This window comes from Tenrec ecaudatus, chromosome 1 (genome assembly GCF_050624435.1).
Source record: "Tenrec ecaudatus isolate mTenEca1 chromosome 1, mTenEca1.hap1, whole genome shotgun sequence".
NCBI classification, from domain to species: Eukaryota; Metazoa; Chordata; class Mammalia; order Afrosoricida; family Tenrecidae; genus Tenrec; species Tenrec ecaudatus.
Genome location: NC_134530.1, coordinates 308,037,480 through 308,063,987, shown reverse-complemented (window position 1 = coordinate 308,063,987; position 26,508 = coordinate 308,037,480). Strand labels below are relative to the sequence as shown.

The window sequence follows — 26,508 nt, the reverse complement described above, 5'->3', positions numbered from 1 at the left end:
CTAAGTGTGGTTGTCTGACTTATCTGTGATATTCTGTTTGGCATCCTTTAGAGCTGAACTCTTGTATAGAGGGGTGAGTGGGTGGGTGGGTAGATCCAGTGATAGGAGAAACTTTGAAGTTTCTCCTCTGTCTTGAGGGCTTCCGATTCCATGATGGTCTCCCAGGGTTAGAAAGGTATAGGGGATGGGGACTCTAGGTGAAATAGAGGGATTCTAATTTGGGGGCTGAAGCACCACTGTGCTGTATTTTGCAGAATTCTCTAAAAATGAAAAAGGATGGAGGAAAATCCAAAGTATTTCTGGACTTCATAGAATTCAGGTCACACTTCTGAATTCCCAGAATTTGAGTCCCACCTAATTGTCTAGACAAGGGGTGCTATCTGGCACCATCTTCCCAGGATCTTCAAGATAGATTATTTTCCATAACATCTCTTCCCCTATAATATTACTATTCAAAATTTCTGATTTTAGCCATATGTTCCTTTGTTTTAAACTTAGGTCTTGTTTCTGTCAACATGGTTTCCTTTAAGATTGAAATTCCTTGGGAAATGGGCTGTTCAAACTGCTCTGTGCTTTAATTACCCTTATGGTGTAACAGGCTGCACACTAAACTGCAAGGTCAGCAGTTCAAGCCTAACAGTCCTTCCTGGAAATAAAGATGAAGTTGTCTGTTCCAGTGAAGATTTAATTCTTTGAAAACCCAAAGTGGCAGTTCTACTGTCTTACATGTTGCAATAAACTCAATGCCAGTGGGTTTGGTTGGGGGGGGGGGGGTTTGAACTACTCCCTCCAGTGCCATAAGATCAGAATGGATGGTTCCCAGCTACCTTAACCAAGCATTTTGATCAAGGACATCAGCAGATTCATGTTTATCAAAAGGAGGAAAGGCATGGAATAAAGCTTTAAACTCACATGGAAACCAGATTTACTGAATGTGTTGAAACTACATGAACTCCCAAAATGAGTGTCCGAAATCAGCTTTAAAATTTAAACTAAGATTATCCCAAAAGTCACTGATAGACTAAAGTGCAGTTTTAGTCCAATTAATAAAAAATGGTTGCCTTGTGTTTAACACTCGTATAAAGAATGTCTATTTGAGTTCAATCTGACAACAGTTCATCTAAAGCACAGATGACCACTTTAAGGAGCAAAGAGCCTGAATTAATGATGATGATACACTGAGCCAAGCCCCTGCAGGACCAGACTGAATATGACCCTACTCTGGAGTGGAATCCAGAAAGGGAGGGAGCGGTTCCTAAGTTCCAGCTGGGACCCTCCAAGTCTTTTTCTGATCTCCAGCTGCAGCCTTGTACCTCACCTCTATGAAGCTGTGCAACCAGGATCCTGGCAGGTAGAGGGTGCATCCCCATGCTCCTTTAACCCCTCGTGCCCCAAGTTGGCCTCTGAGCATCTATGTGGCAGGTAGAGAAAAATTATGTGGGGTTTATGTGCACGTGTTTTCCTATCCTCACAGTTCTTGAGAGCCCAAGTCTTTCCTAACGTTTCATCTCTGTTTCTCAGCCTACCATCCCTTTGGGTAAAACCCATTGGAACTGGGTAGGAGAGTATGAGGCAACAGATCCTTTGTAGCAAAACCTGTGTGAGGAATGATGTTCTCTATTGCCCTGTGAAAACCTCCCACCATCCCTGCCTTCTTCCTTCCCCTAGGACTCTGGTTTGTAGGACTGTGACCAGGATCAACCCCGAGGCAGAAACTCCAGGTTCTAGCCCCACCCCATGGACCACAAGGGCATCCTGAAGGGATTGACTAAGCTGAAGAAAGTTATTGCTAATCCATCATGAAAAGCCCTTGAAAATATCCTCAAGAAGGAGCAAGGAGAAGTAGCAGAGTGATTGAGTTCCCTGCACATTCATGTTGTGCCCACTATCCTTGGATGAGCCTGCGTGAACCCTTTAAGAAATAGCTTGTCCAGCATGGTGGCCAGATGTGCCCTGCCCAGGCATCAGGGGTCATTCACTTTGTGGTGGATGTGATTGAGCATGTCATCTCATTAAACTGCCCTGGCTGCCTCCAGGTGCCCAACTGGTGAAGTCAGCCTGGCTGAGCTTCTAACTTCTGGACACAGTCAGATTCAGCACATTCATCCCTCACAGGTACTTGGATCAACCACAGCCCAACTGGGCCGCCGAAGACTCTTCTACTCCCTCTGGTGCCCATGAGGTGCTACTCAAGACATTTCTTTCTTTCCTCCTCTTCTTCCTCATTACCAGACCCTTATCTCCTTTCTGGAAGACAGAAAAGGTGCCAAGCCCCTAACCCAACCTGGCTCTAATAATGAAATCAATGATGGAGAAGAGACCCAGTTTAGCACAGCTGTTCTCGAAACCCGTATCAGTGACCGCACCCTCACAGGAGATGATGGACCTAGTGCAGCCTCAGCCTTTGGATAAGTGGGCCTGTGCACATCCTTTGAACCAAAAGATCACCAACCACAATCCCCACATCACTTAGAATCTGAAAGTGCTTGCCGAATTCTACATTGTTCAAGGAGACAAATTGAGAGTCCTCAGTTATTCACAATGCCCTCAAGAGATTTATCAATCCCATTACCTCCTTCTAGGAGGCCTATGGAATCCCTTGGACTGAGAAGAAGATGGAGAAAGAAGATCCTCAAGATCCTGGAGGGCAGGCACCTACAGAAGATAGAACACATCACTGAGAGTGTCGCTATCTTGGGGCTCTTCTCCAACATCCTGAACTGTTTGCCCAGAGAGGAGGCTACAGAGATCCAGCACATGATGAGGGATCAACCAGTCTCTCAACCCAGGGCTGCTATGTGCAGCATGGGGTTCATAACACTAGGAGAGGCCACCTGTGGCAACAGGGACATGCTGGTCACCCACCCCCATGTTTGGTCCCACCAAGTAACTAGGTAGTCTAAGATTCCCAGAACCAGTCTTGTAATCTAGTGCTTCAGTATCTGTATCATTGTCTCTTTCCTGCTTTTGTTTATGACAATAATGAATTTATCTGTAGCCAAATAGATTTTTTTAAAGGATTTCCTTTTGTTTTCCATTGTCTATATATATCTGAATGGCTATGAATTCTTGGGACCCTCTGGTGATTAGATTTAATATCAACTTGAACCTATCTGAAAGTGTAGGGTTGGAGTCCAAGCTATCATGCAGGTCATAGCCTGATGAGTCTTCTTTGGGGATGTGGCCTTTAGGTGCAAGAGAACTAGCAAGTTCCCTTTCTCTTTCCCTTTGCCTTTCTCCTCTCTTGGATTCTGTGTCTGTCTCCAGAGGTGGCCACAGACCTAAAGAGCTGTCAGAGTCCTACCATGGAGAGACATGACTGCATCCACTGGGCTGACATCTCCACTGCTCCCCACATCATCTTTGTATTACCTGACACTAGCTGTGTGACGCTGAAGAGTACCCTGATTGGACTCATGAACTTGATTTGGACTGGTCAGGCATGCCTTCTTGGTATAAATTTACTTCTTGATATAAAATTACTTCTTGATATATATATGAGTGTCACAGATTTTATTCTCTAGACAACCAGCCTACCACAGACTCCATTTTGGCCTTATATTGATTATTATCTTCATCTGGATGAATTCTTTTTTCTTGACTGAGTCCTGTTGAAGTCTTAAGGAAGAGGTCTCTATAAAATATATTTGAATTCAGGGTCTATTTTACTCTAAGATACTAAGAATGATAATAAAATTCTAAGTCTATAACTAAGTTTATTCAACTGTGTAGAAATTGTGAGTGGATGTTTGTACATATTGTCACCAAAAATAAATCAATTTTGGGTTTTTGATTTATTTTTGTTCTTCAATGAATGTTTACAAAATAGCATAAAGGTAAAATGCAATCAGTACAACACATTAAAATTTACATACACAAAAGTAATAATAATTTATAAGTTTTTACTGTTACAGGAAAGGGAAATAAATGAACAGAACCAACTAAAGAGTGAAAATGCCAACTACAAACTTATCAGGATGTGAAATGTTATAGAAATAGCATCACACATCTAGAAAAAGACAATAGCTCATTTTTCTGACTACAATGGAGACAAAGTAGAGTCAAATCTGACTATCTCACGTTACATGTAAACATGAACCTAACATGGAAATAAAACTCTAAATCTAATAAACAAGAATAACTACATAATTTATGTACAAAATAAAAAAAATTAAGGTGTCTTATTTTAAAATATTAAGAATTCCAAAGCAAATATTTAACTAGGCAGACTTCCAGGAAGACAGCAACTGAGTATCATACCAGAGGCACTGTGCAGATGTCAGCTTGGGAGAGTTATTAAGAGGGAACCTCCATACTGCCAGGTTGCAGCAGGAGCATCATAAACACAAGTAGGCACGGGTCCACTAGGTTTTGAGAGACTGTGGTCTTTTGGCTTATCACAGTGGAGGCCAGCTAGGGTTTCACCTTTGCCCCACCACTGTCTCAGCCTGAGTCAGGTTCATCTGGGGCAAGCACAGGAGGTTTATCTCAACACAGTCACAGCTTGCCACCACCTCAGAGCAAGGATTAAACCACGCTAGCACCATGGTCAGGGATCAGGTCTTAGCTATATTGTCATTTTTGTTTCCCGTACTTCTCTCTGTCCCCATGCCCCCCCACCCCCAGTCGCAGCAGGCTTAGCTCCCCCCCCCCCCTTTTCTCTTCCCTATTCTTTCACACACCACTGCTTACCTCAGGACCACACCCCTCAGCCTAAGGCATTTCTGTATGTCCTCCATCCATCTGGGAGCTTTTCACCCTCTTCCTGCCCATCATCTTCAGGGGAAATTCTGCCCATCTGCACTTGGCAATGAATGACATTTGGCTGAGAAATCCTGCCCCACTTCTTTGAGTGAAATCCTGCCTGTGTGTCAGGGGTCAACTCCTATCCCTACTGTGCTGTCCCACGTGACTGAGGGAATTTCCTCCCACTGGCCATAGTGCCTCACAAGGCCTAAGACTGCTTACGAAACACTCACCAATGTGTCACACTGCTGCAGGAAATTTTGTCTAATTTCTGCAGCTATGTACATGACCAGGGCAATTCAACCCACCATTCAAGATGCTATACACCATAGCAGGAAACTCACCAGATTTTCATGGCACTCCCCTCGCAGTGGGCACGCATACACATCCTCTGCAGTACCCCAAGTCATTGTGGGCCACACCATCATGACTTCTTGTAAGATAACCCAGTATACCACCATCCTTGTGGGTCCATAACAAAACAAATTGAGTCCCCTGAGAGGACCATCCAACTTGCCCGCCAAATAACAGAATACTGGTTGACTAGGGAAAGAGAGAAGCCAAAGTAGCATAAAGTAGTGGGCCAATTCCATAGTGAAATTGCCTGCAGGGAGTTCAAAGAAGCATTACTACGAGTCATCCAGAAAGAGCCAGTGCTCTACTACTCCCTGGAAAAATGGCACCTGGCTTTTCTTTTTTTTTTTTTCTTTAAATCATTTTATTGGGGGCTCATACAAGTCTTATCACAATCCATACTTGCATCAATTGTGTAAAGCGCATTTTTACATTCATTGCCCTCATCATTCTTTTTTTTTCTTTCTTTTTAAAAATCTTTTTATTGGGGCTCATAAGGCTCTTATCACAATCTGTACATACATCAATTGAGCAAAGCACCCTTATATATTCGTTGCACTCGTCACTCTCATAATTCACCTTCCACTTGGGTTCCTGGAATCAGCTCGGTTTCCCTTTTTTTCCCCCTACCCCCCTCCCTCCCCGATCCCACCCCTGGTCCCTTGATAGTTTATAAATAATTATTATATTTTATCTTACACTCCCCGGCGTCTCCCCTCACCCACCTCCCCATTGCCCATCTCCCAGAGAGGGGGTTACACATAGATCTCCGAGATCGGTTCTCCCTTTCTACACGCCCTTCCCTCCTGGTGTCGCCACTCCCACCGCTGGTGTTGAGGGGTTCGCCTGTCCTAGATTCCCTGTGCCTCCAGATCCCCACTAGACCGCTGCACATCCTCTGGTATAACCAGGTCCGCAAGGCAAGGTAGAATTGGGGTCATGATGATTGGGAGGGGAGGAAGCGTTCAGGAACTAGAGGAAGGTTTTGAGTTTCATTGTTGCTACACTGAACCCTGAGTGACCCATCTCCTCCTCACTACCCCTCTGGAAGGGGTGTCCAGCTGTGTACAGGTGGGCACCTGGCTTTTCTAAAACAACCCAACGCAAACAGAAATCAGCCCCAATGACCTCAATGAATAAAACAGGAGAAACAAAAGGCAATGGTAGAAGATGTCCTGAACCTAACAATGTGCACAGATGGAGCAGACATTGATCTGCCACAGAAATAAATTTTCAGAATGGTACTTGGAGTCATATAGGGTATGAGGGAAACAATTCAGAAAAAGGATGAAATGATAGAGGGGTCCATACACCAAAGAAAATACAAGAATTTCAGGATGAGATAACAAACACCAGTAGCAGACCCATGGATGTCCCCAATCGACTAGAGGAGGCAGAGAACTGCACCAGTGATCTAGATGACAGACGAGCAGACTTTAACAAACATGAACAAAAATTTAATAAGAGCATCAGAGAAGCTGAAGAAAACCTAAACGATATATCTGATGCTATGAAGAGAAACAACCTCAGAATAATTGGATTGCCAGAGGAAGGCACAACAAAGAAATAATCTGCAAAAATAGTGAGAGAATTCTTGGAAGAAAACTTCCCCAGCTTACTGAATGAAAACAAGGAAACAATTCAGGAGACACAAAAAACACCAGTTAGACTGAATACCAAGAAGTCACCAAGGCACATAATAGTTAAGCTATTGGACTTTGGGGACAGGGGGAAAAATCATGAGAGCATCTAGGGTAAAACAAGCAATCACATAAAGTTTCCCAAATAAGAATATGCTCAGACCTATCTGCGGACACTATGAAGAAGAGGAGAGAATGGAGTGACATATTCCAAAAATTGAAGGAAAATAACACAAATCCAAGAATATTTTACCCAGACAAATTATTGATCAAGATGGATGGAGAAGTCAGAGTCTTCACAGACAAGGAAAAACTCAAAGAATACGTTAGAAAAGACCCAGTCCTACAAAAAATCCTTGCCAATCCAGTACATGCAGAAGAACATCACTCACCAATCATAAATAAAAGGCTGCTACATATAATAACCCCACCCAGAGGGCAACAAAGAGAAAACAGCCTGCAGGATAGCATTGGCTTATGGGTGGAAAGAAGTAAAAATCAAACACACACACACACGAACAACACACTGATAAGAAAGGGAGGTAGAACAACACTTGACACAAAAGATATAAGCTGACATAACAGAGTCCACAGATGGAGAAAAAAAATCCTGAATATCAATGGAATGAACTTCGGCATTAAAAGACTGAGGCTAGCAGACTGGCTTAGAAAACAAACCATCAATCTGCTGCCTAAAATAGACATATCTGAAGACCACAGAAAAAAATAGGCTGAGAATCAAAGGCTGGAAAAAGGAATACCAAACAAATAGCAATTCAAAAGCAGGGTTGTAATCCTAATCTCTGATAAAATTGACCTCAAGGTGCAAACCATAAAAAGAGACAAAGAGCTACTGATGAAGAACACAGCTTTCCCCCAGATCCTGGATGCTTCCTCCCCCCAACTACCATGATCTGAATTCTACCTTGCAGGACTGGATAGGGCAGAGGTTGTACACTGGTGCATATGGGAGCTGGAGGCACAAGGACTCCAGGGTGGATGATACCTTCAGGACCAGGGGTGTGAGGGGCGATGCTGGGAGAGTGGAGGGAGAGTGGGTTGGAAAGGGGGAACTGATTACAAGGATCCACATGTGACCTCCTCCCTGGGAGAGGGACGGCAGAGAAGGGGGGGAAGGGAGACTCTGGATAGGACAAGATATGACAAAATAACAATGTATAAATTACCAAGGGCATATGAGGGTGGGGGGAGCAGGGAGGGAGGGGAAATAAAAAAGAAGACCTGATGCAAAGGGCTTAAGTGGAGAGCAAATGCTTTGAGAATGACTGGGGCAGGGAATGTATGGATGTGCTTTATACAATTGATGTATGTATATGTATGGATTGTGATAAGAGTTGTATGAGTCCCTAATAAAATGTAAAAAAAGAAAAGAGGAGGAAAAAAAGAAAATGATTAGGGAAAAGAATGTACAGATGTGCTTTATACAATGGATATATGTACATGTATGGATTGTGATAAGAGTTGTATGAGCCCCTAATAAAATGTTTTTTTTTTAAAAGAGACAATGAAGGACAATATATAATGCTGAAGGGCACAGTACACAACCACTAAGCATTTTAAGCACATATTGCTGAACGAGAGATTTGCTAAATACATCAATGAAACGCTCATAAAGGTGAAAAAAGAAATCACAGGCTCAACAATTATAGTAGGTGACTTCAATACACTGCTCTCTGAGAAAGATAGATCACAGAGAAAGAAACTCAATAAGAAGGCTAGAAATCTAAACACTACAATTAGACAATTTGACCTAATAGATATTTTCAGGACTTTTCATACAAATAAAAAGATTCACATTGTTTCCAAGCCAATATGGCACATATTCAAAGATCGACCACATACTGGGTCATAATTCAAGTCTACGTAAATTTAAGCCCATTGATATTATACAGACTATCCTCCATGACCACTGTACCATAAAGCTGGAAATCTTGAAATAGAAGATGAAGAAAACAAGAGCAAAAAATTGGAGGATGGAAAACTCTATTGCAAAAGGAGTGCATACTTTCCCAGATCAGAGATGAATTAGGAAATTTCTAGAAACCAAGGAGACAGAGAACCCGGTATACCAAAACTTATGGGACACAGCAAATACAGTTATCAGAGGAAGTTTTATAGCAATACATTCACACATGAAAAAGGAAGAGAGACTTATGATTGATATGCTGGCATAAACTTTACAATAACTGGAGCAGAATCAACAGGACAATCCTACTAGTAGCGAAGGAAAAAAATAGTAAACATCAGGGCTAAGATTCAGAAGAAGGTAAATAAAAGTATGGAAAGAAATTAATGCTGTTAAAAGTTGCTTCTTTGAAAGGATAAACAGGATCGACAGACTGCTGGCAAATCTGACCAAAGAGAGGAGGGAACAATTTGCAATAGCAATGATGAGGAATGAAAGAGGGGGCATTACAATAGACCCTAATGGAATCAAAAGGTTAATCACACAGTAATACGAAGGACTGTACTCCAATGAATTCAACAACTTGGAAGACATGGGCACATTCTTGAAAACACAATCCTTCCTAGACTATCCCCAATGGATGTTAAGAATCTCAACAGACCTATAGCAATAGAGGAAATAGACAAGGTCATCAAGGGATTACCAACAAAAATAATCCCCAGGACCAGACAGGTTCACAGGAGAATTCTACCAAGCAGTCAGGGAAAAACTGATACCAATCCTACACAAACTTCAAGAACATAGTGAAAGATGGAAAACTCCCGAACTCCTTTTATGAAGCTAGTATAACCCTGATACTGGAACCGGGCAGGGATCCCACAAGAATCGAGAACTATAGATCAATATTTTTAATAAACATTGATGCAAAAATCGTTAACAAAATAATGGCCAATAGAATACAGAAGTAGAAAAAACAGGTAATACACCATGACCATGTGGGATTCATACAAGAGATGCTGGGATGGTCCAACATATAAAAGACCATTAGTATCATTTGCCACATTGACATGAAAAACTGTAAGAACTACTTGATAATATCGATAGATGAGTGAAAAAAATCATTCCATAATATACAATACCAATTCCTGTTGAAGACACTAAAGAAGACAGGAATGGAAGAAAATTCCTCAACATAATACAAGTTATATGTGAAAAACCAACAGCCAATGTGATAGTCAATGGAGAAAAGATGAACACAATCCCACTGAAAAGGGGGACCAGTCAAGGATGCCCTTTGTCCTCACTCTTATTTAACATTGTACTGGAGGTTTTAGCCAACAGCATAGCAAAAAGAAAGAAAGAAAAAGACATCAAAGGTATTCGCCTGGGGAAGGAAGAGATTAAACTATTGTAATTTGCAGATGATATGATTTTATATATGGAAAATCCTAAAAGCTTCAAAAGAGGAGTACTGGTAGCAATTGAAGGAATATGGGAGAGGGGCTGGATACAAGATCAACAAACAGAAGTTTATTGGACTGCTATCACATCAGATAAGACCACAGAAGAGGAGATCAAAAAGGTGTTACCTTTCATAATAGCCAAACACAAATTGAAATATCTAGAGATATACCTGACTGAAAGAACAAAAGATTTATATGAGGAAAACTACAGAACACCATTACAAAAAAAATCCAACAGTGACCTCAACAAATGGAAGGATATCCCCTTCTCGTGTATTGGAAGCCTCAATATTGTAAAGATATCAGTTCTGCCCAAGGCACATAAGTTTAACGCAATCCCGATACAATTACCCTCATACTTCTTCAAAGAAATGGAAAGCTGATTACCAACTTCATATAGAGAAGGAAGAAGCCCAGAATTAACAGAGAACTCAAGAAGAAGGACACAGTGGGAGGGCTTGCTTTACCTGACTTTCGCACACGTTATACAGCCTCATTTGTCAAAACCACATGGTATAATGACATCAGCAGGACACAGACAACTGATCTTTGATAAGAGCCAAACATGCCCATGATGTAAGCCAGATTTTCTGTTTCTTGAATGTATTCAGACTGAAGTCAGGAAGGCACATTGCTTCTCACATTTTTATCCTCATCCTAAATTTACCAGGTCTTGCTTTCTAGACACTGTCAATGACAAATCAGAAATCTATAAGTTTTGCAATCCCACCAAGAGGAATTATTCAGTAGTGAGGCTTTTCTATATTTTAATAAAAACCTCATGTTTTAATTTTTCAAAAGCATAGCACAAGTTTTATTTTCCCAGACAGATTTATTTACTCATATAAAATACTGCTTAGTGGGTTATAGAATCAAAAATTATATTTGGCATATCATCTATATTTTAAAGAGAAAGGACTAAAATTTTAAAACAATACATAGAGTTGTAAATATATAATTGTTTAAAGTTATATAATATAAACTAGAAAACTAAGGTACCCGCCAAAAAAAAAAACTTAAGTTCAATAAAAGACTTTACAAGAGGAATATGAAGAGGACCTACAGATTGAGAATAGATTTAGACAACGACATAGTTGGCACTGAATTTGATATGTAGCTAGATTAGAGATAAAGCGCACACTAGTGGAGATCAGCTGGCAAGACCACCAGAAAGGGGTTTCAGGAAAGTCAGGCACCCATCATACCCTAGGGGAAAACACTTAGGCACCAGTGATGAGACATCACACAGGTGCACCTGAACTCAGTCAATAAGGTCAACCAGTACCCCCAAGCACGCCTCCTCCAGTAATGTAGGAGGAGGAGAAATGGAGGGCCCTTGGCTTGTGCCCACTCTTGGCCTCTTGGGATTTCCGGCTTTTGGTTCTGCACACTTCGATTCGCACGCTCCTGTTTCATATTCTTTTCATCCGGTTCTTCGGCTCCCTGAAGTGACCATCTGCAGTTGTGAGCTCTCCAACTCTCCTGTCCCGGCCTTGTATGCGTTCCAGGAACAGTGTGCACTTTCGGAGAGTGCAATACAGGAAACGTCCCTTTCCATCATAAAAGTTGCTTGCATTTGCAAAAGTGCTTCTGTCATGTGAATTCTTCCGACATTGAGAAGCAAGAACCGAGGAAAATCACCAGAGAAACATAACAAAATGATCTCTAAAATTTATAGAACACTCCAACAGCTCAGCATCAACAACAGCGAAACAGACATGAACAGACACTTCTTCAAAGAAGACATTCAGATGCTAGAAATGCATGAGGAGATGCTTGAGATGATGGATCGTAAAGGAGAAGCAAATCAGAAGTACAGTGAGGTACCGCCTCCCCCTGGCACGGTGGCTGTCAGCTTGGATACCCACCCGATAGGGCATTTGTACTCTGAGCTGCCAAAGTGAGTCCGAATCAACTCAATGGCAATGAGTTCTATTTAGTTCTTGGAATACTGTCTGACAGACATGACTTATTTTACTATCACACTTCCATGGATGCAGCTCAGAAAGGGATCAGGAAGCTGACACATCGAACCAAATCTATATTCTCAGATGAAGAAAATCAACTACTGTTGTTTAAAATGATCTTTTATTTCGGGAGCCCTGCTGGCGTTGTGAGAGAAGCATTGGGTGACAAGGTGGGCAGTGCAAATCCATCAGCCACCCATCTGAGAGAGATGCAGTTATTTTCTCCTATAAATATTCACAGCTTCAGATAATTTATGTAGGATCTCTATGAGACGGAATCCACTAGCTGGCAGTGGGCGTAGGCAGTGGTGTTTTTTTTCCCCTTATAGTACCTAGACCAAACCACACAGTCACTGCCATCAAGTTAATCCTGATTCACAGTGCCCCTATAGGGCAACGCAGACTGCCCTGTGGGTTTGCAAGACTATAAATCTTCATCAGAGTAGAAAGCCTTATCTTTTCCTGTACAGCGGCTGGGGATTTTAAACTGCTGACCTTGGAGTTAGAAGCACTACTCCTAACCCAGCATCCAACCAGGGCTTTTAAAAAAGATTTGCCTGTACTCCCTTAAAAGGATGAGGGTTTCCAACATGTATAACTTTTAGAAAGACAGACACCCTGACCAAGGATAGCATGAAAAATATTGAACCGCTAAACTGATTATTCAAAGTGTCATCATTCACTTTTGCAACCCCAGGGGGAAAATCTAATCGCTGTCCTTTCCTTTCTTTTTCTAATTTTGCCTTTAATGTTCCTCAGATTCTGTGTTTGTTGATGACAGAGAGTTTTGTGGATAAAGTAGCTTGTGCTCTGAACTGTCTCAAAGTAGCAGTCCTAGGTCATTTCATCTCACGTTTTTGTTGGTGAGAATTGGTCACAGGGTACAATCTGCATAGAGACTCTCAACTACAGAGACTCGGAAAGGCTTCTGGTGCGGTTGATTAATAAAAAACTGGTATCCCAAGGTTTAGTGCCTTACACCCTTTATGTAAGCACAGTGCCTGGTTCTGAGGGAAGAGTGCAGCCAGGAATCACTGTTGACTTTAGTGACTATGTCCAGGGCCACCGCTGAGATGGCTTGGATGACTTGGTATTAAACAGGTGGAAGTTAACAGAGTGGTTTTTGGCTCTAGCTCTTTCCCTTATCCCTAGCTTCCCAATGTGGTTGGCCTATGCCTTTTCAACAGAGAAATCTCAGCATTTTTAAATATGATAACACTGGGAATAGCAGCCCAAGGTAGAACCTTCTAATGTTTTATTTTGCTTTTTAATTTAGGCCCAGAAATGGCATTAACATTAGCTCTCCCATCCTGTGTTGGCACACTGACATGACTTTCCTGCTTTAGCTGAGTATAAAATAGACCCCACCTGACTCCCTGAATGGCCTAAATGGTTTTCACGCTCTAAGTGGAAGGTCAGAGGTTGGAATCCACTGTGAATTGCTTTGGAAGAAAGGCTTGACAATCGACTTCAGAAGAATTGGCCATTGAAAAATCTATGGAGCATGATTCTTATCTAACACACACAGAATCAGTAGACCTTGGAGTCAGTTCAACAACGAGTGGTTTTCTCTCAGGGAGAAGAGGACATTGACTTTGTGGACATTCTTAATCCAGTGCAGTCCCACCACCTGCCTCAACTAGTTTACACTGGACCCTCAAATGAAAACACTAATTTCTCCTATTAGGTTTCCTAAAATTTCATCACATTACAGCAACAGTTCAAAGTGCAGGTCTTTTCAGACTGTCAAAGTTCAAATGACTTTCCTGCATATAGTTCCTGAAGTATGTTTCCTTAAACATCTAAAGAACTTTTAGCTGCTAAGGAGTCAAATTTTCTCTTCATTGAACACTAAACACACAATGGTAAAGTAAGCATAGCATAACTTCAACAGATGATCCCATTCCTAAAAAGGAAATCAGAAGACATAGAACAGTCACAGAGCAACTGTCTCAAATCTACACAGAAACCATTGTCTAATTCTGCCCTTTACATTCAGGTTCATGGAATGAAAGACGATGGTTAAATTCTCTTTAGAATTAATGAGACGACTTCAAAAAGTTCTTTGAAAACAACCTGAAAATATTCTAGAATTTGTCCTTAAATACCTCTTGTATAAAGATTTTATATGATCTTGTTGGAATTTGCTTCACAGCTTTCTTTGAGACCGTCTCCTCTCAGGCTTCGACCTAACATCAAGAATGAAGAAAATGTTCAAATATTCATTGGGATGATCATTGCACAACTCTATTTAATAGATTCAAACCATTAGATTGCAGCGTATGCTAAGTATATGCCAATAAAACTGGTGAAACAAGCATACAAATGGGTAAATACATCGTAGCACACAATATATAAAAATAAAAGGATATGGTGAGGCAACATCTTTGCATGTCATAAGCAGAGGTACACTGGAGGTGCAGGAGGTGAAGCACTGTGCCCTGAGCACCACTTGAAGAGGTGTGCTGCTGAGCAGTTTCCATTCACCATCACAGTTTCCATTGCTTCCATCAGAGATCACTCTTCAAGTTAAACCAGTAATATCATATCGGAGAGCTTCCCTGGTCAAGGCAAACTGTGTGGTCTTAGTCTGCTGAATACAGAAGAGAAGGAATTAGGAAAAATTACTTTGAGCAAGTGCACCATAGACCGATTTTCATCAGTTGAAGCAAGAAATGTGCAGTTGTATTTTTCAATTGTACCATGCTCTGTTAAGTAAAAGTAAAAATATAAGCTTGGTGTGTCAGGTTGGATTGACTAGAGAAACAAATCCACAGACACTCACATGTGCATAAAAGAGATCTGTATATCCAAAAGTAATTTTGTATCAAGAAAACATCTCAGCCCTGTCCCACTCAAGTCCCTAAGTCCAATACTAGTCCATAAGTCCCTCTTCACACTCATGCAACCACATGCAATGATGCAGAATTCAGGAAGATCACCCATTGGTGGGTGCAAAGTCTTATGGATCCAATGGCAGTGGTAGCATCACAGGGCTCTAGCAAGTCCCACTGTGACTCACTAACAAGTAGGTGAAGACAGTGAGAAAGGGGAGAAGTTCTCAGAATTCTCCTTATGGAAGGCCACATCCACAAGGAGGCGCATCAGTCTGTGACCTCATTGACAGATTGAATACCACCCCTATATTTTTATATATCTTCAAGTCGAGTTGAAAATATGTAACTACCACAGTCGCTTTGTATTTTTAATTGATAGTATGGTGAAAATTTTTTACTGATAGATGTCTGATGTTTGGACAAGGGCACAATTTCAATGCTTTTGAATGACTCTATTATAGACACACTTCTGTTTTTTTAAAAATATTTTTATTTTTGCAAGAAAAAGTCTATGAAGTTTATCTTTAAGATATTCAGGGTCTTTGTAGTCTTGCATGGAGTGTCCAAGAGTCTTGATCTTAATCATATGACATAAAAAATGGCTCTTGTATCTTTTTCATCTTTCAACCAAGAAACTTTCATTAAGAATTCAAACAGAAAATAGATGATAAACTACCTACATAGAAGTGGAAAAATGAACTTTTAATTTGAGTACACATTAGTCAATATGATTTCTTAAATGTATTAAATTCCATGATTGTATTAATCTAATTCTTCAAGATTCTTTGAGTTATCTAAATTATAAATCTAACAATAACTGAGTTCAGTTTTCTTGTTTTTTTATTGAAGTCAAAAGATAGACACTATTAATGTAAAAATGCATTTACTTTGCAATAAACGTATCGACCTACAGAGATTGCCATTATTTGTTGTGAGTTCCTGAATCTAAATGACAGTTTAAAATACTTCTCAATAATTTTGCTGATGAACACCAATAAGCTAAACTTTCCAGTAATGAGACCTTATCATTAGTTCAGCTCAACAGAAATACATTGCACAGGAATCTCCATGTAATTGTTCAATTTGACCTCAAGGTATTTACATGGAGTCCCAAATGCCCTAAGCACCCTGGGATCTCTCTGCTCCTGCCAGAGGAACACAGTCACCTCACCTCCTGCGGCCAAAGGAAGATTAATAGGGCCTTATTTTCGTCTCTCCACAGACCAGGTTTTCAGAGTATGCGTCACTCATGGACATCGCAGAACCTCCTACGTAGTGGCTCCTCACACTGACAAGGTCTACCTAAGCTTAGGGAGGGGAGGTTCCTGGGTATGTTCTAGTGAGTGTTTTTGGACTACAGAAGGGAAATTTTCTAAATCATGGAAAGCCAATAAATTACAGAGCTTGAGTGGATATGATAAAGCCCCCTGTTATTTGATTCATAAAAACTGAAATGTAAAAGTTAGCAGAAGATGCCAAATATTTAAAGGAAAATTATGAATCCACACAATTAAGTTGCAAACTGTTTATATTACAGAACCCTTCTGTGGGGTTCAAATCCCATCTCCCCAGCAATATGTTTCTTTGTGCGGTGATCAAAAAGCACATGGTGGATGAATGAACCATGGGATGGCATCATTTACTGTTTCTTCTATTTTTATGGTTCACTGACCTTAAGAATGAGTTATAAGATGTACGAGGTCCTTTTTACACTAGATATCACAGATAGGTTGCTTAAACATGCTAGAAAATATGGGAAGGAAAATGATACGTCAAGATATTCTAGTGTCAGAAAAACACTTTTCATAAAGTAAACATTAAAATGTCCCATGACGTACACATAATTCTAACAACAGAAAAGTGGGTAAAGGGAGACAGTGGTCAGTGTAAGACATGAGAAAAAAATATCAACTTTCAATGGTTCTTGATTGAGGGAGGATTGGGGATGCGGGGGGTGGGGTAGATGAGGAGCTGATCCCAGGGGTTCAAGTAGAAAGAAAATGTTTTGAAAATGATGATGATGGCAACAGATGTACAAATGTGCTTGACACAATGGATGCATGTATGGATTTTGATAAGAGTTGTATGAGTGCCAAATAAAATGATTTTTTTAATGCCCCATTTTGGTCTTCTCTGTCTCCACTAAGGCAGCCCTCTTGCTCTTGCTGCATGCTGGTGTTTGAGGGACGCTCCCTGCTTCAGATTTACCATCAGCATGAATCAAGAAATGTAGCTGGACTTCAATCTCAGTTCCAGATAGGGGACAAGGGTACAGCTCACAGAAGTATGAAGGCTGTACCTTGAAGAGCTACAGTTGATGATAAAAAGCTTCAGAGATCTCTTTAAAATTGCCTGTGAAGATTACCTCTGGTATTGAAGAGATAAACATGATTAAAGGGGATGGAACACCATTCATTTCATTTCAACTATTTCAAGGTACAAGCTCCCCTCTCTGTTAACACATTTGCTCTTACTGGTCATGCAGAAGCCAAACCATTCACAAAAATGTTTCCTGAAATATTAAGCCATCTTCTTGTTGCTGACAGCTTCACAAGCCTTAGGAAATGAGATGAACAGTTCCCAAGGTAAGTGTTTGATAGCAAAGCCCAACAGACAGACGAGTTAGATGAGGATAAGGAGGATGGTATGTTCCAGATCTCGTAGAAAATTTTGATGTGGCATCAAAAAATGAAGCTAACTAACATCATTCCTGGTTCTTGGAACGTTGCAAAAACTAGATTTAAGAGTTCAGCTATGTGGTGACAAAGTTTTACAGACATAGAGAACATCACCTGTTAATTAGTCCAGTAAAATTAATATTTTGTATATTAATGATGCTGTTTGTTCAGCATTTTTGGTCGTTTGATTTGAATTTTGCACTTTCTCCCAGAGCCTAATATTTTGGTCAAACTGAAAAATGTCGGTGCAGTGTGAGGGTGCTTGGGGATTTGATTCTTGATTTTGTTTGGGAATTTTGTGTCCGAGTGTGTGTATGGATGTGTGTGGGTATCGGAGTGTGTACAGTAGAAAGCAAATTTGAAACACTTTTATTTATCCTCTCCACTCAGTCTCCTGTAATTATTCTAAAAAGACATTTTCTTCACCCGTTTTATTCACATGCTTTCATTAAAATATGCAGCAAAATATTAAATATGTAGCATACACTTAACTGGTTTAAAATACAGGCTGTGTTTTAAAAATACTCATGCATGTGACTATTGTAGCTGTAGGTTCTGTTTCATCTTGCCTCATGTTCAATCTCTCTGAGTATTCTATTTCAGAATCTCTAACCATTTGGCCCACTGAAATACTGTCGAATTTTTGCTTTAAATTTATTTAATCCAGTTACATTAAACATCGATTGATATGCTTATAAGGCAGTTTATTTTTACTAAAAAAATACTATATAATATTTACTAGAACATACTACAATGTACTGGAATATATATGGGCTGTCACTTTTCTGAGAGAAACTTAGAATGTTACAGCTCTCTTTATAGGATATAATAGGTTAAGGTTAGTGATTTTTGGTATATTATCAATTTGTAATGTAGCTATTTTCCCCCAGGAAATGTTTACAGATATGCATAAATTAATAATTACTTTCTCATACATGAAACTGAATTATAAAATTGCAATGACAGAGTGTGTTGTGCTATATAAATTTAAAGCGAGATTATTAGAAAATAATACACCAGACATTACTTAAAAAACACCCATGAGTGCAAACTGAACGGAAAATTGAATGTGTACAATGATTTATGGTCTGCATGTCTCATTAGAACCCTGATGGCTTAGTACTTCCACATTGGGCGATATTCCTCAAGGTCTGTGTTCAGAAAAACAAGATGATCCACAGGACAAAAATGGGAACTTCTGTTCCTGTAAAGAGTTGGTGACAGTCTCAGAAACACTGGTGCAATTCTACTCTGTTTTATATGGTCGCCATGGGTTGGCATCGACTTGATGATAGAGAGAGAGTGAGGTATATCCCATTAATAAACTGGTATCTATTTCCTTTCTTTACTTAAAATGATGACATAACAATGAGTCAATGTCATCTGAAATGGTTTAACATATCTATTAATATTTAAATCTATTTGGTACATAGAGTGATAGACCAGTAATTATTACTTTTTACCTGAACATCATGGAACAAGGGCATTCAACTGATAAATAGCACGTTCGTCCTGTGCATGTCCATCTTGTCTTGCAGTCAGCATTTCCCTTGAGGGAAGGAGGGGAAGATTATGACTAATTTAACTACGATGAGTGGATTTCTTCTTGTGACTTTTGCTGGCAATCCTGAGATAGAGCTCTTACAGGCTTCTCTATTTTTAGTCTTTTACTTGGTGGCTTTAACTGGCAATATGCTCATTATCACTGCGACTTCCATAGATCATAGTCTCCACTCACCTATGTATTTCTTCCTGAAGCACCTATCATTTTGGGATCTGTGCTACATTACCACGACTGTACCAAGATCCATTTGTAATTCTTTCATGCACAGTGGCAATATTTCTCTCTGGGAGTGCATACTGCAATGTTTTGCACTTACGTTCTCTGGTTGTGCTGAGTTTGCCATGCTCACAGTGATGTCCTATGACCGATATGTGGCCATCTGCTTTCCACTGCGCTATGAAATCATCATGGACACCAGCACCTGTGCTCACTTAGTCTTAGCTGCCTGGACCAGTGGGCTGATCTTTGGGGTCATGCACACAGCTGCTACATTCTCCATCCACTTCTGTGGTCCCAATGTCATTCACCAGTTCTTCTGCGATATCACCCAACTTCTGAAACTCTCTTGCTCCAATGACTACATCCCGGAGCTTGGGGTCTCTGCCTTCGTGTCCTTGGCATCGTTTGTATGCTTCATCTTTATTGGACTCTCCTACACACACATCTTCACCACTGTGCTCAGAATGCCATCTGCTGAGGGAAGAGCAAAAGCCTTTTCGACTTGCCTACCCCATCTGTGTGTGGTCATATTATTTTTCTCTACTGGGATCTTTGAGTTTCTAAGACCAACTTCTGATTCTCCAACAGTGCTAGATTTTTTGCTTACTGTTCTTTATACAGTTGTGCCCCCGACATTCAATCCAATGATTTACAGTCTAAAGAACAAAGCCATGAAGACTGCTCTGAGAAAGGTGTTCAAAGAAAGAAAACTCTGCCTGATTTGCTGAGGCAAGTTTTCAATTCCAATTTGGGATATAATACCAAAACATATTGGAAAGGCCAAGTTCTATGAAAAACTGATAGTAGAGCAAGTTGTATAAATTAACTATCAAAACAGTTACACATCAGCAACTCATGTTCATATTGTAGCTCTACATATCACCCTACAAAGCCTTGTGTAGAAAAATGAAAATGAATTTTATAAACTCTAACATAATCTCTCTTTCCTGTGCCTTTTTTATCAGAGTACTTAGTCAATTTGAGAGTAATTCCTAATTTTTCCAGCTTACACTGCAGTTTGTAGTTCTATATTGTATGCAAATACTGAGGATCAATGTTCTCTGACAATTGATGAGTCCACTGAGATCCTATTAAGATGTCATTCTGCAAGGGAAACAGGCTTCAGTCAGAAATACACAAAGATGACCCTCTGAAATGTTTCATTACATCATTTACATTGCTTCTTCAGATGCAAAGATTTGTATTTTATTAATCATCTACAAATATTTTTAAAATAATGTAATAGGCTCAAATACATATTGTTCTATTAAATGGATGAAAGAAAAAAACAAATAATACTGAAAGAATAATATGTATGGCAAAAGAAAAGGTGCCTTTGAAAATTAAGCAAAATATTATATATATGCATGTGATGATGAAAATTCAATATTAAAAAAATAAATAAAGCGGCCATAAAATGCAAAACATTAAACCCTCCAAAAAACAGATTTAACACAATAAAAGAGATATCTCAGGTTTTCTCACCACCACAGGTTAAATAAAAGAAAAAGGTTATACTTTCCTTTTTAAAGCATGGAAAATTATTTGGTTCCCCAAAAAGGAGGATATGTATTGCATCCATTAATAGTTCTGGAAAAATATATATTAATCTACTTGTCCTTTTATAAGGGAATGAGTTATGAATACTATTCAGAAACATAATTTTTAAGATAAGAATATTTCCAGAATTAATGGATTCATATGTCTTCGGATTTGAGGGGCAAAAATAAATTAGCCAGTAGCAACCCTACAATGAGACATGACATCCCTCACTAACGCATAGCCCTACAGGGGACAACATAGGAATTCTACCCTATCTGATCCCACCACACTGAGGCAAAACACTAAGGGCATGCAACAGAACAGCAAGGGGAACAGAATGACGAAGTCCCCAGGGAATACCAAAAAGAGACTTTGGGGTCAGGGCTTGGCACCCCATCAAAGTGAACCAGAAAATATTCCTAAAGGCCAACAAACAGTCCTTAAACTAATCTCAATCTCTTCTTTCTTGTTGTTGTGTTTTTGTTTTGTGTGCTTTGTCATTGGCTTTTTGTTGTTTTCTTTTCTTTTTTTTGGATGCTTGGTTTAGCTCTGCCTTGCTTTTGTGCATGATATAATCTCTTCAGATCTGTCTAAATAAGATTGGCTGGATGAACACTCAGGAGGAGAGGGACCGACAACAGAAAAGTGGATGAAGGGAGACTTAGGACAGTGTAAGACATGACAAAATAATAATTTATAAATTATTAAGAGTTCATGAGGGAGGTAGGAAGGGGAAAATGAGTAGCTGATGCCATGGGCTAAAGTGGAGAGCAAATGTTTTTAGAATGATGAGGAAAACGAATGTATGCATGTGCTTTACACAACTGATGTATGTATGGTTTGGGTTAAGAGTTATATGAGACCACAATAAAATGATTAAAAAATAATATTATTAATTAATAAAATTAGCCTGTAGAGATAAAATGAATTCACAAGTAACTATATCATAATGATATTATAGAATAATCCAGGCTGAAAATATTTAAAACTAACTATAAGATAAGAATTACTAAAATAATACTGATTTTTTTTTAATGATTGAAGTCATTTCTTCAATAAGAACGAGTTTAACTTTAGCGCCATCTGTTACCCAGTACTACTGTAGTCTCTCTTCTTTTTTTTTAAGCAATTTATTGGGGCTCATACAATTCTTATCACAATTCATACATATACATACATCAATTGTATGAAGCACATCTGTACAGTCTTTGCCCTAATCATTTTTTTCTCTTTTCTTTTTTTACATTTTATTAGGGACTCATACAACTCTTATCACCATCCATACATATACATACATCAATTGTATAAAGCACATCCATACCTTCCCTTCCCCAATCATTCTCAAGGCATTTGCTCTCCAACTAAGCCCCCTGCATCAGGTCCTCCCTTTTTTTCCCTCTCCCTCCCCTTTCCCCCCTCCCTCATGCGCCCTCGGTAATTTATACATCGTTATTTTGTCATATCTTGCCCCATCCGGAGTCTCCCATCCCCCCCTCCCTGCCGTCCCTCCCCCAGGGAAGAGGTCACATGTGGATCCCTGTAATCAGTTCCCCCTTTCCAACCCACTCACCCTCCACTCTCCCAGCATCGTCCCTCACACCCTTGGTCCTGAAGGTATCATCCACCCTGGATTCCCTGTACCTCCAGCCCTCATATGTACCAGTGTACAGCCTCTGTCCTATCCAGCCCTGTAAGGTAGAATTCGGATCATGGTAGTTGGGGGGAGGAAGCATCCAGGATCTGGGGGAAAGCTGTGTTCTTCATCGGTACTACCTCACACCCTAATTAACCCATCTCCTCTCCTAAACCCCTCTATGAGGGGATCTCCAGTGGCCGACACTTGCGCCTTGGGTCTCCACTCTGCACTTCCCCCTTCATTTAATATGGTATATATATATATATATATATATATATATATATATATATATATATATATATATATACATATACACATATATACACATACATACACACACTTATATCTTTTTTTTTTTTTGCATGATGCCTTATAACTGGTCCCTTGGCACCTCGTGATCGCACTGGCCGGTGTGCTTCTTCCATGTGGGCTTATTTGCTTCTGAGCTAGATGGCCGCTTATTCACCTTCAAGCCTTTAAGACCCCAGACACTATCTCTTTTGATAGCCGGGCACCATCAGCTTTCTTCACCACATTTACTTGTTCACCCATTTGTCTTCAGCAATCCTATCATGGAGGTGTGCAGTCAATGATATGATTTTTTGTTCTTTGATGCCTGGTAACTGATCCCTTTGGGACCACTTGATCACACAGGCTGGTTTGTTCTTCCATGTCGACTTTATTGCTTCTGAGCTAGATGGCTGCTTGTTTATCTTCAAGCCTTTAAGACCCCAGTCACTATCTCTTTTGATAGCCAGGCACCAACAGCTTTCTTCACCACATTTATTTGTTCACCCACTTTGGCTCCAGCCGTTGTGTCGGGAGAGTGAGCATCATAGAGTTCCAATTTAATAAAAGAAGGTATTCATGCATTGAGGGAGTGTTTGAGTAGAGGCCCAAGGGCCTTCCGCCACCTTAATACTTGACCTATAAATATAGACACATAGATCTATTTCCCCATCCTCCTATATATATGTGCATGTACATGTCTTTGTCTAGACCTCCATGAATGCCCTTTGACTCCTAGCTCTTTCCTCCATCTCCCTTGACTTTCCTCCTGCCCTACTACCATGCTTCGTCACCACCTGGGCTAGAGTATACCTCTTCTCTAAGCAACCTTACCCTTGACCATTTCCCACCAGGCCTGCCACTCCCCCTTCTCTACCATTTGGGGTCCCATGTTTTTCCCTTGTCCTTGGGTTTGTTAACACCACTTCCTTACCCCCCCTATCCCCCCCACCCCAAGTCCCCCGGAACTGTCGGTCCCGTTGTTTTTCCTCCAGATAGTTCATCCAGCCTGTCCTTTTCAGACAGACCTGTGGAGACACTAACATGCACGAAAACAAGACAGAGGAAAACAAAGCAACAGTATACAACCAGACAACAAAACAACAAAAACAAACCACTGACAAAGAACAGAACAAAACAGTTCACAAGAGAAAAGCTTGTAGTTATTTCAGGGATCGTTTGCTGGCCCTTAGGAGCGTTTTCCAGTCCAGTCTGTTGGGGCACCACGCCCTGGCCCCAAAGTCCACTTTCAGCATTCCCTGGGGACCTTGCCACTCCATTCCCTTGCTGTTCCACTGAACTCCCCCAGTGATTTGCCTTGGTGTGGTGGGATCAGGTCAGGTGCAATTCCCACACTGTTTCCAGTGCTGTCCCCTGTATCGCCCTTAGTCACTGAGGGGCATCATGTCTCATAGTAGGGCCAGCCATGTTGTTCTCTCTGTGGACTGGCTGCTCTACTCAGGAACATCATCATCATGGCCTGGTGGGCCAGGCTGTGCTCCACTCTCTCCTCCTGCCCCTTCATCTTCTCCCATGTGCTCTGATCAGATATATTCATCTCCCGGAGCTGCAGAGTCAATGTCATCCTTTGGAACAAATTCTTTTCGGGGGAGGGGCAGGAATCCACTTAATTTATGGTGCTGGGGCCAGCCTCCCAGACCTCTCCACTGGTTCCCTCCTCCACGCCGGGATATTGCATTCACACCTTGCGACACTGGGTTGAAGTCTGGTCCCACTTTCCCTGTGGAGATATAAACAATACTCTCCCCTTGGGTGGATTAATGCCCCATGACCCCACTACCCTTTTCTTCCTTGTATTCATCCTTTTGTTTTCCTTTCCCCACCTCCTCCACCATTGTCTACCATGTACATCCCTGGTTTTGGTCTCGTCTCTTCCATACTACACAGTCTTCACCCCTAAAATGTTTGTATACAGTAGCTTTTTTCCTATGCCACTTTTGCTTTTTAAAAAAATTTTTTAATTCTTACCTCAGCGGGCTCAAGTTGTACTTGTCCTTTTGTGCCTGACTTACCTCGCTTAGCATGATTTCCTCCAGTTCTTCCCTTGCCGCTATGTGCCTCATACGTTCATCACTGCTTTTTAGTGATGCGTAGTACTCCATTGTATGTATATACCACAGTTTTTTAATCCAATCATCAGTTGATGGAAATTTGGGTTGCTTCCAACTCCTTGCAATTGTGAACTGTGCCGCAATGAACATTGGAGCACAGATGTCTGGTCTTGGTTTGTTTCTTGCCTCTTCTGGGTATATGCCCAGTAGGGGGATTGCTGGGTCATATGGTAACTCTATTTCCATCTGTTTTAGGTATCGCCAGATTGAGTTCCATGGTGGCTGTACGTACTTACAGTCCCACCAGCAGTGGATGAGAGTTCCTGTCTCCCCACAGCCCCTCCAGCACTTGTTGCTTTCTGATTTTTGAATTGGGCTACCTTTGAGAGTGTCAGGTGGTACCTCATTGTTGTTTTAATTTGCATTTCTCTTATGGCTAAAGATCGGGAACATTTTCTCATATGTTTGTTGGCCATTCGGATTTCTGCGCCTGTGAAACTTCTGTTAAAGTCCTTTGCCCACCTTTCAAGTGGGCTGTTGGTTTTTTTCTTTTTGGAAGCTAGCAGAGTTCAAGGTTTATTGTTTTATTTTTCACATTTAGGTCTATAATGCATAGAAAATAGCATCTGTATGTTGTATGAGGTGGATTGCATTACCCACTTTTTCCAAATAGATATCCAATTAGACCTCACCAATTAATTGAAAAATGAAAGTTTTTCATTTTATCATAAATCAAATGACTGTTTTGATTTTTCTACTTTTATGAGTTCATGTTGATTTGATCAGTTATAGTCACTTTATATTTGGGAGTCTAAATGTCCTAATAAATTATCCTGTTTTGCAGGTATTCTGAGCTACTCTAAATATGTATTTTAACTATATAATTAAAAAAATCATTTTCTTGTATATTCATACAACTCGATCACAATTATTGTATACATCCATTATGTCAACCACATTTGAACATTTTTTGCCATCATTGTTTTCAAAAATTTTTGTTCTTCCTTGAGCCCTTGGGATCAGCTCTTCATTTTTCCCCTACCTCCCCATGCCACCTCCCACATGAACCCTTGATAATTCATAAATTATTATTATTTTGTCATGTCTCACAATGTCCAATGTCTACTTTCACTCACTTTTCTGCAGTGCCTCCCCCAGGGAGGGGGTTATATGGAGACCCTGGTAAGGTGTTCCCCCTTTCCTACCCCACCTCCCCTCCTCCCCCTCAGTATCGTCACTCTCACCACTGGTCCTGAAACGTTCATTTGCCTTGTATTGCTTGTGTTTGCAATTCCTGTCTGTACCAGTGTACATCCTCGGGTCTAGCCAGATTTGTAAGCTGGCGTTGGGATCATGATAGTGGAGGGGAGGAAACATTAAAGAACTGAAAGAAAGTTGTATGTTTCATCATTGCTACACTGCACCCTGACTGACTTGTCTCCTCCCTGTGACTCATCTGTAAGAGTATGTCCAGTTGCCTATAGGTGGACTTTGGGTCTCCACTCTGCACTCCTCCTCATTAACAATGATATGGTTTTTTGTTCTTTGATGCCTGATATCTGATCCCATCAAAAA

General features: G+C 40.5%; 1 protein-coding gene and 1 pseudogene across 1 annotated transcript; both read left to right on the top strand.

Annotated features, from left to right (window-relative positions):
• Positions 1-1,737: 1,737 nt before the first annotated feature.
• Positions 1,738-2,898, top strand: LOC142441372 (DNA polymerase lambda pseudogene; annotated as a pseudogene).
• A 16,234-nt stretch (positions 2,899-19,132) lies between these two features.
• On the top strand, positions 19,133-20,123 carry LOC142437569 (olfactory receptor 14J1-like). Its single transcript, XM_075540679.1, has one exon. It carries the CDS (start codon positions 19,185-19,187, stop codon positions 20,121-20,123), a length of 939 nt encoding a protein of 312 aa, XP_075396794.1. The 5' UTR covers positions 19,133-19,184.
• Positions 20,124-26,508: the final 6,385 nt, after the last annotated feature.

Bases quoted from the DNA above. Each gene is read 5' to 3' on its own strand.
- LOC142437569 (XM_075540679.1), top strand. From the start codon at position 19,185: ATGACTAATTTAACTACGATGAGTGGATTTCTTCTTGTGACTTTTGCT.